Here is a 14,316-nt window from a genome sequence, read left to right on the forward strand (position 1 = left end):
GTTTATTTTGATTTAAAGCTTTCGTGACTGCAGGGATTCATATTCTTGGTCCGAGGTGTTGGTCCTACCGTGTTTAGACCTAAAACACGGTAGAACCAACACCTCGGCCGTGGCAGATAACTGTTATAATTCAGTAGGCTCACATGACATTGACTTCTCCAAGACAGAGGTTCTCTGCAAGCCATCTGGCTACCATGAGAGATTCGTTCATGAGGCTATCCACATATACAAACACAGAGATAATTTCAACCGAGAAGATGGATTATGACTTAGCAATCATTGGAAGGATTTGATAAACCATTTCGGGTCTTAATTCATTGTTCACGCTTACGGTGGCTTTCAGACCGCATCCATTATTTTCGTCTCCCCCCTCCTCTTTTCCGAACATCGATGGACTCGTCCATCTGAATAACTGCCAAATCGCTCTCCGTGGTGCTAACGTAAAAAGGCCAGTTTTTTTCAAATTGTCTTGCTGTGGTTTTCATACCTGATGATGATTGCTTGTGTTGCAGTCGAAACGTCGTGAGAATTTTATTGTTTTATATTTTTATTATTTTATTGTTTCCCTTCAACGTGACTTTACCGAAATAACCAAGACTAATTGTTTTATTGTTAATAAAAAAAGTATTGTCAATAAATTGTTTTTATTGTTTTATTTGTATTATTTTATTTCCCTTCTACGTGACTTTACCAAAAGAACCAATAATGTGAATCCCTGCAGTCACGAAAGCTTTAAATCGAAATTCTATATTTATTTAAAGTTGCGCATTTTGATGTGACGTCACATTTCTCAACCACCCCCTCCTCGTCACACAAATGTCTGACCCCCCCACCTCCCTAGGTGCGTGACGTCATTTATGGACGGCCACTAACTACAACATCAGCTAGTTTCTCTTAAACTAGTCCTGAATACCTCCAAAACCAAGGTGCTATGCCTCTCTCTGGGACTAAAGCAAGAAGTTATTTTCCCCAATTACATTCCTTGAATAATTATCAAATAGAGCAAGTCAAGATCTATAAGTATCTTGGGGTCATCCTGGATTCAAAACTTAGTTTTGAAGATCACATTGATTATATTGGTAAAAAGACAAAAATAAAAATTGGTTTTCTGTATCGACACAAGCACTGCTTCCCCCCAATGTTCCGTTTGGAATTGATAAAAGCTACCATACTGCCTCTACTTGATTACTGTGACATCGTGTATAAATCAGCCCCAAGTACTGTACTGAAGAAGCTTGATTCCATCTATCACTCGGCCTTAAGATTTGCATTGAACTGTCCATATAGGACTCACCACTGTGATCTCTACATTGGGTCAAACTTAACATCTCTTAATGTTCGACGGCTTGTGCACCAGATCTTATTTATTCACGATGTACTTACAAAAAATTCCGCAGACTACCTACTGGATCTCCTCTCTGTTTCAAAGAACAAATTTGACCTCAGGTCTTCGCTCATTTACCAGCTTCACATTCCCTATTGCCGTACAAAAACTGGAGGAAGGGCTTTTGCCATTGATGCCCCCAGGGTCTGGAATGCTATTGTCAATAAACTGCAACTTGAATCACTACCTATGAGATCTTCACTCAAAACTGCTCTAGAGGAGTTGTACAACCCTAGCTGCCACTGCTATTCAGTGGCCTAAAATATGGCTCTAGATTTTGGTGTTATAATTTATTTATGTAGTTTATTGTTACAAATTCGGTGACAGTCCCTATGATCACTGTTACATTGGATTTATGGCTTTTATTTTGGTGATTTCGAAAAGTTTTTTTTGTTTTGGTCATGTTTTTGTTTATTGTAGTACGGAGTTAGACTGATGGCTTTAATCTTAGTTGTCGTGTGGTTGTTTGTTGTTGTTATTTGACTTGCATCCCACTGGGATTTTTGCACACAACGTTGGTGTACGGTGCTATTTCAGGAATATTTTGATATTTTTTTCCTGTATTTTCTGTTTGCACAATCACATAATCACTTTAAGATGTTTTCTTGTTCATGTTTTTTGTTTGTTGCGGTTGCACCCGATTCAAGAGCCGAATGGCTTACAGGGCTATACCAAATAAATAAACTATGAAACTATGAAGGACAAAAACTGAGTATCGTGCAGACAAAGGAAAGTCAAATGAATGTGACATGTACAAATAATACCTGGAACAGCGTTCTCGACAACATCGAGTGAGATATTCAGCTCTGATCACCACCTTGCACAGCAGGTTGTTATTTGCGGCTCCAGAGCCACGTGTTGGTCAGCACAGAGGGCACTGCAGAAAAATCAAATGTTAGATTGTATTTCCATGCTTCCACATCTATGCTGCCCGCCTTCGTGAACCCGCGTTGACCTTTGTGGTGAAGTGCGGACAGATATCCCTAGCAAACCCGCACGTTATGGGGAGGCCCTCATCACAAAAGTGGGCTGACAAACGGAATTGTAGCTGTACCTGTAGTAAGGTTCTGATTGGTGTGTTGGTTTAAATAGCTTGCGACAATAGTGTGGTTCCAGAATTTGATTATTTAGTTCAGTGTTCATACTGGTCATCATCATTATCCATAATCATAAACTGCTGAATGAAAGCCTCCTAAAGCCGTTAAAATGAAATCATATCTCCTACGAAGAGGAGGAAGTTACAGATGTTACATTTTAAGACGTAACCACTGCCTTTCACAGCATGATAATGGAAAGCTCCTTGACCAGATTTGATCACTTTGAACGTCAGCAAAGAATCGGAACCAGTTCCGGGAACAAAATGAGCAGATTGCATGCACACTGAAAATATTTTCTCAGATTCCTCTCGCAAGACAAATGACATAACTACCGTACTGTAGGTTCTTGATTGCCTGACTCTTGCTGTATAAACTACAACATACCGCTATGTTTGTCCTCATTGCATCATTTGTTGCCACTGAAAAGTATTTCTGGACTCAAGCTGTAATTGTGGACCACCCTCATGGTGGCGAAGGGGGGGGGGGACTCCTAATTTTTCCCACAATACAATTTCCTGTCCACATTGACTACTTCCCACAAACCCAGGCCGACCACCGCCACCACCACAACTGCTACACATTATCTAACCTCTTCCTCCTGCTGACCTCATAAGCAGGACCACCCCTTTTCCTGTCGACGAACATCGTGACCAAAATAGACACTTCACCCGCTCCCCACCCTACTCTGGGTGTTGTGGGTGTCCGGACATCCCCAAAATGTTTGGGGGCACAACGGTGGCGAGTTGTTAATTACCTCGCCTGGTATGAAGGAGGTCGTGGGTTCGATACCGACCCTAACGCCTGCTGTATGTTTGGAGTTGCATGTTCTTCCTGTGGTCACGTGGTTTTCTCCGGGTCGTCCGGTTTTTCTCCCTCCATATTTGGAAACATTCGTTTCGAGCATTTTTGCTGCTATAGATGTCCACGTGATAAGCCACTTCGTTGAGCTATCTTTTGTGGCCAGGTCGCTTCTGAAAAAGAGCAAAAGGCTCAATGGGCCTTATCTGTCAAAATAAAAAATAGTACAAAAATAGACATTTTATTCAAAATTTTATTATTTTCTGTTGTGTTTACTACCATAGTTGTATTGTTAATTCCGTGTCATTTGCACTCACTCTTATTCGTCCCATTGCCCTGAATGTAACATTAGTGTATGCATAGATTATATGAAAAGTAATTTATTCTCAATACGAATGGTTCGATTCGTGTGCCATGTGAAAGAATAATTTATTGTAATCAATTCATTGCCACAACATCACATGCTTAAATAACATTTCACGTAAGGGACATATTGACACGTTCTATCTTTACCTTGCTTGTGCTCTCTGATCCACGTGTTTCTCCATAAGTTTGTCTCTCAATGCAATCCCATGCCTTCATTCAGCAGTGAATACATTTAGGCTGATAATTATGAGGAATTATCTGCAGGGGCTGTGAATTATCATTTACTGTGTACCTGTATATATTAAAAACAACCTTGTCAGCTTGTTAACTTCCAGCAGCAACAACACTTCACTGACACATCCACCACCACGACTGGAATAAATAAATAAACGATACACTGCGTACGAGGCGTATTTTCCATTTTTCCATTTATTTGGTATAGCCCTGTGAGCATTCGGCTCTTGAATCGGGTGCAACCGCAACAAACAAAAAACATGAACAAGAAAACATCTTAAAGTGACTATGTGACTGTGCAAACAGAAAATCCAGAAAAAAAACATCAAAATATTCCTGAAATAGCACCGTACACCAACGCTGTGTGCAAAATTCCCAGTGGGATGCAAGTCAAAAAACAACAACAACCACAAGACAACTAAGATTAAGGCCATCAGTCTAACTCCGTACTACAATAAACAAAAACATGGCCAAAACAAAAAAACTTTTCGAAATCACCAAAATAAAGCCATAAATGCAATGTAACAGTGATCATAGGGACTGTGGCCGAATTTTTAACAATAAACTACATAAATAACATGTAACACCAAACCCTAGAGCCATAGCTGGCTGCATGAGTCACTCCACAACAACAGGAGCATCAGTCGGAGTATCACATTTTTCAATGCACCTTTAAGATCAGCACACTAAATCAAAATACAGTTAATACTTTGCAGCGGTCATCCGGAGCGAAACATTTTATTTTATTTTAGGCCACTGAATAGCAGTGGCGTCTAGGGGTGTACAACTCCTCTAGAGCAGTTTTGAGTTAAGATCTCATAGGTAGTGATTCAAGTTGCAGTTTATTGGAAATAGCATTCCAGACCCTGCATGGGGGCATCAATAGCAAAGGCCCTTCCTCCGGTTTTTGTACGGCAATATGGAATGTGAAGCTGGTAAATGAGCGAAGACCTGAGGTCAAATTTGTTCTTTCAAACAGAGAAGAGATCCAACAGGTAGTCTACGGATTTTTTTGTAAGTACATCGTGAATAAATAAGATCTGGTGCACAAGCCGTCGAACATTAAGAGATGTTAAGTTTGACCCAATGTTCAATGCAAATCTTAAGGCCGAGTGATAGAGGGAATCAAGCTTCTTCAGTACATTACTTGAGGCTGATTTATACACGATATCACAGTAATCAAGTAGAGGCAGTATGGTAGCTTTTATCAATTCCAAACGGAACATAGGGGGGAAGCAGTGCTTGTGTCGATACAGAAAACCTATTTTTATTTTTGTCTTTTTACCAATATAATCAATAAATAAAATAATGATAAACTCACTGCTAGAAATAGCAGTGATGGTACAACCGTTGTGTGCGTTCTACTAACCCTCAACGACGCAGAGGCCTCACAAGCGACCGCACCACAACCACCATCAGCCAAGCTTTATCCACTTCTCGATAGTGGTCGTCATCTCTCTCTCTCGGTTTCGTGATGCAACAATCTGTTGCCCTCCCACACCTCCCTCCACAAAGACAGACAAATACAAAGATCTCCCGTGTAGCCTTAACAGACTGTTGGGGCAAGTGCTGTTCGCGAGCGCATACGAAGGCCGGCACGGCGCGCGAGGGGTCGGGTGGCCAGCACCACGCCCGGCCTCCTTTGTCTCCCTCGTGATTTTGTTTACACACGCGGATAATTGGAATTCATTTCACGAACAACCCCGCGGATAACGGGATCTGCGGTATTCACTCCCCCCCCCCCCCCCCACATCACCGCGGGTCACAGGAGTTTTCCTGTTACACACTGGAGCGTGTGCGCGCCACGGTGTGTCAAACCACGTCCTGCTCACCCACACCATTGATACAATTTGCACTGAGAATCTGACAGCCATGTCCTACCAGCACCACCGTTCTCCCCAGGGCCCTACACGCCCCCCCCCGCCACAACCATCCCGATTACACCACCCCCCTCTCCTCTCTTCACCACCATCTAGCCCTGACCCCGCATCCTTCCCACGCGCGTGCGTGTGTGGGGTGTGCGCGCGTGTCCCTGGGGGAGCGGTGGTGGAGTCGTTCGCGCACAGAGCCACGGACATCCTGGGGTTCGTTTCCCGACCACCGCTAACCCATCGCTGGCGAGTGGTATCGGAACCGGCCGTGGGCTTCCCCTAGGTCGACTCAGACTTTTAAAACGAGTGCCTGTTGTGCTGTTTGGTTCTTTCGGTAAAGTCATGTAGAAAATAGAATCAAATAATAATAGAATACGACGTTTCGGTTGCAACACGAGCAGCCATCATCAGGTAAGAATGAATGATAAAACGGAAACAACATAGACAGACACACATGCAGAGACACACCGGGCGAAACTGTATCAGCATGGGCCCTCTCGTGCGTGGCCCCTGCCAGCACCACACACTCGAGTGACCTACCGGCCTAAATAGGTGCTCGCTAACAGCACTTACTTGTCCCACCACTCTATGGGCAGGCGAAACGGGGGATCTTTGTCTTTGTGCGTTCATGAATGTGTCCCTTTGGCGAGCCAGTGACTCGCCATTCCCTCCGCAGTAACATATTCATTTAATTTGCTATCAATAAAAAATCAATGCCATTGTAATGGCTTGCAGCACTTAAGAGCAGTGCATACACAGCAGCACGGTGCTTGTCATAGACTCGCGCTTGCATTAAATACACACGCACTGACAGATGAAACCATTACATTACACCAATGCGCGATAAACTCCAAACTCATCGAAGCAGAACTCAATTCCCGTCTCTCCGCATGTAAACAGCCGATGCGTTTTAGTCCTCCATCGCATGGGGCGCGCGGAGCCATCAACACCGGTGACGATTTATCTGCACCGGTCTTGGGCTTTCCACTCCTAGGTCGACTCGGCCTCAAGTGAGTACCTGCTGCGGTGTGTAGTAAACATCGCCACCGGGGAGATAAAGATGACCGGGCGTGGTTTGCTGGCCACCCACCCACCCCCCAAACCTCCTGTTCCCTGCCGGCCTTCATAGGTGCTCGCTAACAGCACTTGCCCCAAACAGTCGGTTAAAATCTTGATTTGAAGCTTTCGTGACTGCAGGGATTCATATTCTTCGGTTCGTTCGGTAAAGTCACGCAGTCAGAAAAATAATAAAATATTTTATTTTAATAAAATCTTTTATTTTATTGAGAGTCTGTTAAAAGGCTACACGGGGGGAGGGGAGGGGGGAGGATTTTTTTGTCTTTGTGTGCCCGAATGCATCGGAGCGTGTGCGCACGTGTCTCTCTGTACGTGCGCGTATGTCTTTGTATGCGTGAGTCGTAACGTATTGGCCGGAGAAGACTTTGCACATGTGCCGAGTCTGGTGCCTGTGCGCGTATTCATTTGAGCGGTGGTGTATCGGCGAGCGCGCTGCGTTGCGAACCTAGCGGACCTGAGTTCCATTCCCCACCGGCGGCGATTATCTGAGCCAGTCATGGATGGGGTTTCTCCGTGGTCCATTCATCCTCGAATGAATATCTGGTGCGGTGCGTAAACATCGCCCCACTGGGGAGACAAAGGGGACCGGGCGTGGTCCTCTGGCCACCCACCACCCCTTCGTGTGCCGTGCCGGCCTTCATAGGTGCTCGCTAACAGCACTTACCTCTAACAGTGTGTTACAGGCGACACGGGGGGAGCGGTAGTGTAGCGCCAAACGCGTTGCGCTACGAACCCGCCGTCCCAGGTTGGATTCTCGCTCACGGTCAACATCGGTGACGAATACTGTTTCTGAACCGTTCCTACCCACGCCTAGGTCGACTCGGCCTTAAATGAGTACCTGGTGCGGTGATGTAAACAATGTGGGGGTGCAATCGGAACTGTGGAGACAAAGATAGCTCGCTGGGCCTTGTGTTGACCACCAACCCCCTTAGGTGCTCGCTAACATCACTTGTCTGTTCAGGATGCACGGGAAGGCATTGTACACACATCCATGTGTGTGTCAATCCCACGTGTGTGCGGTGTGCGTCCATAATCCCTGCGCGCGTGACAATGCCCCCTGCGTGTGTGTGCGCGTCCACGTGTGTCAATCCGTGTGTGTGTGTGGTGTGTGCGCGTCCACGTGTGTGTCAATCCGTGTGTGTGTGTGGTGTGTGCGCGTCCACGTGTGTCAATCCGTGTGTGTGTGTGGTGTGTGCGCGTCCACGTGTGTGTCAATCCGTGTGTGTGTGTGGTGTGTGCGCGTCCACGTGTGTGTCAATCCGTGTGTGTGTGTGCGGTGTGTGTGCGCGTTCACGTGTGTGTCAATCCGTGTGTGTGTATGCGGTGTGTGCGCGTCCACGTGTGTGTCAATCCGTGTGTGTGTGTGCGGTGTGTGTGCGCGTCCACGTGTGTGTCAATCAGTGTGTGTGTGCGGTGTGTGTGCGCGTCCACGTGTGTGTCAATCAGTATGTGTATGCGGTGTGTGCGCGTCCACGTGTGTGTCAATCCGTGTGTGTATGTGGTGTGTGCGCGTCCACGTGTGTGTCAATCCGTGTGTGTGTGCGGCGTGTGTGCGCGTCCACGTGTGTGTCAATCCGTGCGTGTGCGCATCCACGTGCACGCGCCGCGTGTTCCCATCCTCTTTATTCTTTTCCCCAACGTCAGCGCGGCCCGCGGGTGTTCCGGTGGGAATGCTTCCCTTCCTGTTTATTACTGCGTGAACGTTGGGCTCCTATTCCCCCCCCCCCCCTTCTCTTCCATACACACGCGCGCGCACACACACCTGGCCACATCCCTCTCTCCATCTCTCCCCGTCTCGCCCGGCTCTCTCACCCCTCCACCACCACCACCAGCTCTCCCAGCTCACGCCTCTTCTCTCTCTCTCTCTCATTCTGTGTTCTCCCTGCCTCTCGCGCCCACACGTGCTGCTGCTGCTGCTGACGGGTCGTGCTCGTCGTCGTGCTGCTTGCTGGTGGTGGGTGGTGTTTATGTCGCCGCCGACGCTACCGCTACTGTCGGACGCAATGTCGCATCCGGAGAAACGGACTGCGGGAAGGTTCTAGGATCTAGGGGAGAGGCGTCGAGCGCTGGCAACGCGTGCGCTCCCGAGCTAAATAGCAGCAGCAGCGTTGATTGTTAGCGGGGTGGGAGCAGGCGGGGAGGTCTGCATGCATGGTCGGGGTTGCCTGCCCTTGCTATCCGACGAGCGTGCGTGGGGGTGGCGGTGTTTTGCCGAGGTGGTGGTGGGGACCACCCAAATTGTCGTCGGTTCGGAGGCAACCGAACCCGCCTCCGAAACACATCTTGTTGTTATCGGGCTTGATCTCGCATCAGCTCGGGACGACTCTCAACCGGCGACACTTTCCACCTTGCCGTCTCTTCTCTGGCCGGGATCGTCTCCATCGCCTCGTCCGCTTCTCCGCAGCTGCCTCGAAACGGCCTCCTCCGTCTCCACCTCCTCATCCTCCCTACCCGGGCCCCTCAATAACCCGGCGGGTGTCGACTCCCCACCATGCCCCCAAGCCCTGCCTGCCCGACCCTGCCTGGACCCGGCAGCAGTGGCGGCACTCAGGACCCCCATGGGCCAGACCCCCAACATCACCTCCACCACCATCACCATCTTCACAGCCATCACCTCCACGCCACCGGGACCGTGCTGCCCAGTGGCACCCGGGTGGAGACGAGTAGCCTGGCCTGGGTCCGGGAGCAGCGCTCCAGGGCTCGGCTCATGCTCATCCTTGGAGTGGCTCAGATGGTCCTCGGGGCCCTCATTGTTACCGTGAGCTTCGCTGCCCTGGCCCTCACCAGCTCGGCCCGGATCCGCCACTCGTGCCCTTTCTGGGCTGGCTTCTCGGTAAGTTCACGCGGTCGCTTTTGGCGAGTGGCTGCACTTACGAAAACCTTCGATTGCACTATCGTCACTCGGAAGACTCAGAATATTTACTTATCCTGGAGAGGAATCCGATGAGCTATAAAGCTCTTGTCCAGTAATCCCGTGATTATTATCGTCACGATCACCATAAACTGTTTTGCCAGATCCAACCCATTCCATACATTAGCAGCATCGTCGTCGTCATCATCATCAACTGCTGTGCTTGCAATTTCAACAGCTCACTGAGATACCAGATCTCTGCTTGTTAGGGGATTATTGGTCAGGCACAAGGTATACGATCGTAAGTCATTCGTACGGCGTTAATAATGTATAATTGTAATCACAATTTGACGTATAGACATTTAAAGACGGCTGCGACAGCAGAAACATCACCGAGACAACCAGGATCCGATCCTTGCTGGCACACAGATCTCGGAAAATATTTTTTTTTTGTAGGGGGAGCAGAAAAAGGCTTGTGGTTAGTAAAAAAAATACAACTCTGGGATTACAATGCAATTCCGTAAACAAAAAGGGAGGTGGCGGTTTTAGCAGCACACGTCCACTCCCGTGATGTGTTATCTCTTCTAGACGGTCCTCTCAATCTGTAAGCTGTAGTCGTGAGCACCCATCCACAGGGCCCACTCGTACGCCCCTTAAGGCTGCCTCCACTCAGCTTGTTTCATGAGGACATTCCCCCCCCCCCTTTCTTAGAGTGGCCTCTGTACGCAGATCCCGTTTCCTGATAAAAGCCGGATCTCGCGTGACACGTCCGTCCTTGGGTTCTCTGTGGGGCACTTGAAGGCCATGTACAATACAGTAGTCGATGCTCGGATTGCTTTGGGTAGAGAATGTTAGCTGGTAAGGTAAGAGCCAAGGTTACATCTGTAAAACACATGCGATCTTAAATTACGGTACGCTTCATATTAAACTGTGTAATAAAAAAAAATGTTTCAGCCATTTTCAATGCACCAATGGATGAAGGCCTTCCCACTCCATGCCAGTTATGGAGTGTGATTTATTTGTCCCATACTTCACCTCGCTGGTCAGTGTAGTTTGGTAAAGGTGGGGTAGAGCATGGAACCAGAACCGATTCCGATATCACTCGTCAATGGGATAATATCGCTTGCCACTGGGATATCACTTGCCACTGTGGCCAGGATTCGAACTCGGGTAGCCGGGTTCAAATAGCGCAGCGTATAACTACTGTACCACCCACCGCTCCTCCACCCTTTGAATTCTAAATTGCACTGCCTCATTTTGCTTGCATAGGATTCCACAGCCCATTTGCTTTGTGCTGTGATCACCCATGCAACAAAAGAGCCGCTATAATACGTTTCATATTTTTTCTCAGGGGCTCAAACTATTTTCGGGCTTTGTGGTCCCACTTAAAAATGTATCTGCCGTTACATCACATTGTGTTCCGAGAGGCCGCTGTGACAATATCCTTTGAGGCTGGTGCACAGGGGTAGCCCACATTAAAAGCCAAAACGTGATGCATTAATCATCATGACTCGGTCCCACATGCTTCAGCAGCTGAGTCTGCCAAGAGTGAAGCAATCATTTCACGCCATACCGTGTCCATAGAAATGTGGCCAAGGTAACCCACGTTGACATTAGACCGGCGTTAAGCGCTTGACCATAGGCACCGTGGTTATTCATTTTTAATAATACTGAAAATACCGCAGGCAGCGGTGGGCTGACAAAAGGGACACGCATTGCTTTTGTTGAATGGCAGACACACCACTGGGGTATATGTCAAGTGTTGCTGTGCATATAATGCACACAGAAGTCATCCCATTTACAATGTTTTTTTTGTGTGCAAAGACCGGACAAGGGTATAAGGGGCCGTGATGCTGCCAAAACCATTAGCATCATTGCTGAATAGCACACAAAGGGCTTCATAGCAGATGTTGGTGCAGCACTGCATTGTATTATCAACGCCAAGCTGATTATGGACACGTTACATTGGGAAAGCCAATGTGTAAATGCACGTACGGTATTTAACATTCACTGACCAGCGTCATGTGTGAACAGGGCCTTATTCTTAACCGCCAGAGCAGTCCGGGGCTGAGTTGCAGAAAATACAACCAACCTCCCTCCCCTCCTAGCTTGTCAAAAGGTGGGGGGGGGGGGGGCAGTTGGGGGGGGGCAGAATATATTCCTTGAGAAATGAAGCCTTAAGCCGTGTGTTTGAGTGTGACGGGGTATGAAGTCGAGTGTTTCTGGGCTTTGAGTGATCTCTCTTATTGGTGTCCTTTGTAGGGTGTGAAAGGCGAAGTCGACTCGACACCATCTTTCCTCTTTTTGCCAAACGTGGCTCTTTTTTGTTTGTTTGTTACCAACGCTGCCGACCTTTGTGGGTGCTGGGGGTCCAAGGCAGCCACGGATAATTCTGCTCAGATCAGTCCCCATTGACAATGGATGGATGAGACTTGAATACAAACGAAAACAAGTAAAAAAAAACACCCGTCCATGACATTAACAATCCAGTGAGCACACAGTAACTTGCAATAATGTGTGGACTTTAATGTACAGCCTACGTGTCAATCCCACTGCTGGATGATCTGGGCCACCCTGTACGCTGTGCACACAGGGTCATTTGTATGTATGTAGCACTTCTTTCGCACCGTACGTAGCCAACATTGCGAATCAGAGGTTGTGGACCATATTTGACCATACTTCACCACGTTGGTCAGTACGAGTGGGGTGAAGTTTGGGGTGTGGGGGGAGGGGTAGTATAGAACAACAATGCAATTTACTGCGCTGCACTCTACTGCCCACGGTTCCTACCACACCTGGCATATGTGCGTGGTGGTTACCCATCCATGCGTTAGCTCCGGGCTCAACCCTGGTTAGTTTTTCCGAGGCCTGATGAGATCTGGCGCTTACCACCGGGTGATCTGTTCCTAGACGGCTGTAGGAGTGTGTGTGTGTGCGTTGTGTGTAATGATGGTTGTAAGTTTGCGTGGTAATATCCGAAAACAGGAAATCCCGACTCTTCCGTAGGTGTGTTTACATCCCCCCTCCCCCCAGTTAAGGAGAACTTGTACAAAGACAATAGCGGTGTGTGACACCCCCTAAAACTGTGAAGTATTCTTTGTGCAACAGCAAAGTTTAACTTCGACACGTTATTATTGTTATAATAATATGAAAAAGTTACAGCCCCTTTGTCTAGAACACTGCCGTGGTGTACGCTCATTGTTTTTTGCCATGCCGTAACAGGGCACAGTAAATAAACATTGGGGGAGTGGTGGCACAGTTGTTAGCGTACTGCGCTAATTAACATCAGTGGTAATTGTTGTCTAAACCCGTCATGCCCCCCCACCCTTCAACCAACCCCATTGATGAGCATGGTGAAGTATGTTCAGCTATTTCCCTTAACTGATGTTGCGTGAGGAAGCTTTGATCCAATAGTGGATTGACAAAAGGTCTGTTAATTATTTTATTCAATATGCCACAACATGTGCGGTGACTATACTGTGCTTGGCATTGCTATACCATTTCCTATTACTAGATATATGTTGTCATAGGGTAATTTGTAAACGTATAATTATTACAGTGTGACATTCATTTTAGTCATTAAGCTTCTTGCCATAGGAATGTGGAATTTCCACCATTAGCTTAGCATAAGCAATGGAGACGTGCACTTTCCCCGGCTCATTTGGGCAGTGGTATGACATTTCACGACCATATTTCAGGCCATCCGCAAACACAGTGTTGCACACTACGAGAGACACAATTCGTCATCATTGTAATCACTCTCACTTTGGTTCTATGTGTATATGTAGGACCCACCTGCTGTTTTCTCTCCGATGCTCTGTGTCCTGCCAGGGCGCTCTACGGTGGTGAGATGTTAACTCCCTCGCCTGGTATGAAGGAGGTCGTGGGTTTGATCCCGACCCTGACACCTGTATATTTTGAGTTTGCATGTTCTCCCCGTGGTCGTGTGGATTTTTCTTGAGGACCTCTGGGTTTTCCCTCCACATTTAGAATCAATATGCGTTAGAGTATTTGGCTACTATGCATTTCCACATGACAAGGCACTTAATTGGGCTATCATTTGTGGCCAGGTCGCTTCTGAAAAAGAGGTAATAGCTCAATGGATCTTACCTGGTAAAATGAAAAAAAAAAGTTTCATTGTTCGATGGAGATTTCAAAACCTCCAGATGTCTTAATGAGAAGGTCATGCAGCTCGTTGATCTGGTTACCTGGCCTAGATTGTGAATAATGTTTTACATTTAATTGTCTCATTAAGTTTCAGAAATCAATCGCATTTACATGGTCCATTAAATTACACTGTGATTAAAATCTATAAATTGCTTAATTAAATAATAATAACAGCAGACAGACCGTTTGTCAATCCACTGCTGGTTGAAGCAGATTAATTGACAATGTAATCTTTTAATTCCTGAAATTTTGAATCTGATTGAGAGTAGAGTTATCGCCTTAATACAAGTTCAGTCTTAACATGTTGTGATCCGTTATTGAAATTAAATGTATTTTTTACCATTGTGTATGTATGAAAATGTTTGATTGCGTTACAATATCAATGCAGTGATGTCCAATTCACTTTATTATGTACTCGCACATACTCAATAAAAAGTGAGCCAGGGTTCTTAATGGTCTGTTAAACTTAGC

At 46.9% G+C, this 14,316-nt stretch overlaps 1 protein-coding gene and 1 long non-coding RNA gene across 4 annotated transcripts in view; one reads left to right on the forward strand and one right to left on the reverse strand.

The window, feature by feature from the left end:
• Window positions 1-1,397: 1,397 nt before the first annotated feature.
• LOC142924309 (uncharacterized) lies at window positions 1,398-4,045 on the reverse strand. The gene is made up of 3 exons (XR_012941493.1): window positions 3,793-4,045; window positions 3,236-3,452; window positions 1,398-2,261 (listed from the first exon to the last, which is right to left on the reverse strand). It is a non-coding gene; the product is annotated as an uncharacterized LOC142924309 (long non-coding RNA).
• A 4,488-nt stretch (window positions 4,046-8,533) lies between these two features.
• The window catches only part of LOC116941764 (uncharacterized), a 78,598-nt gene continuing 72,815 nt past the window's right edge, over window positions 8,534-14,316 (forward strand). For all 3 annotated transcript variants that reach the window (XM_076066452.1, XM_032953140.2, XM_076066460.1), the window contains exon 1: window positions 8,534-9,660. In XM_076066452.1, coding sequence (XP_075922567.1) covers window positions 9,319-9,660 — 342 coding nt within the window. In that variant the 5' untranslated portion in view covers window positions 8,534-9,318. The remainder of the gene's footprint in view (window positions 9,661-14,316) is intronic.

Source organism: Petromyzon marinus, chromosome 1 (genome assembly GCF_048934315.1).
Source record: "Petromyzon marinus isolate PM22_M1 ecotype Great Lakes invasive population chromosome 1, UKy_Petmar_22M1.pri1.0, whole genome shotgun sequence".
NCBI lineage: Eukaryota > Metazoa > Chordata > Hyperoartia > Petromyzontiformes > Petromyzontidae > Petromyzon > Petromyzon marinus.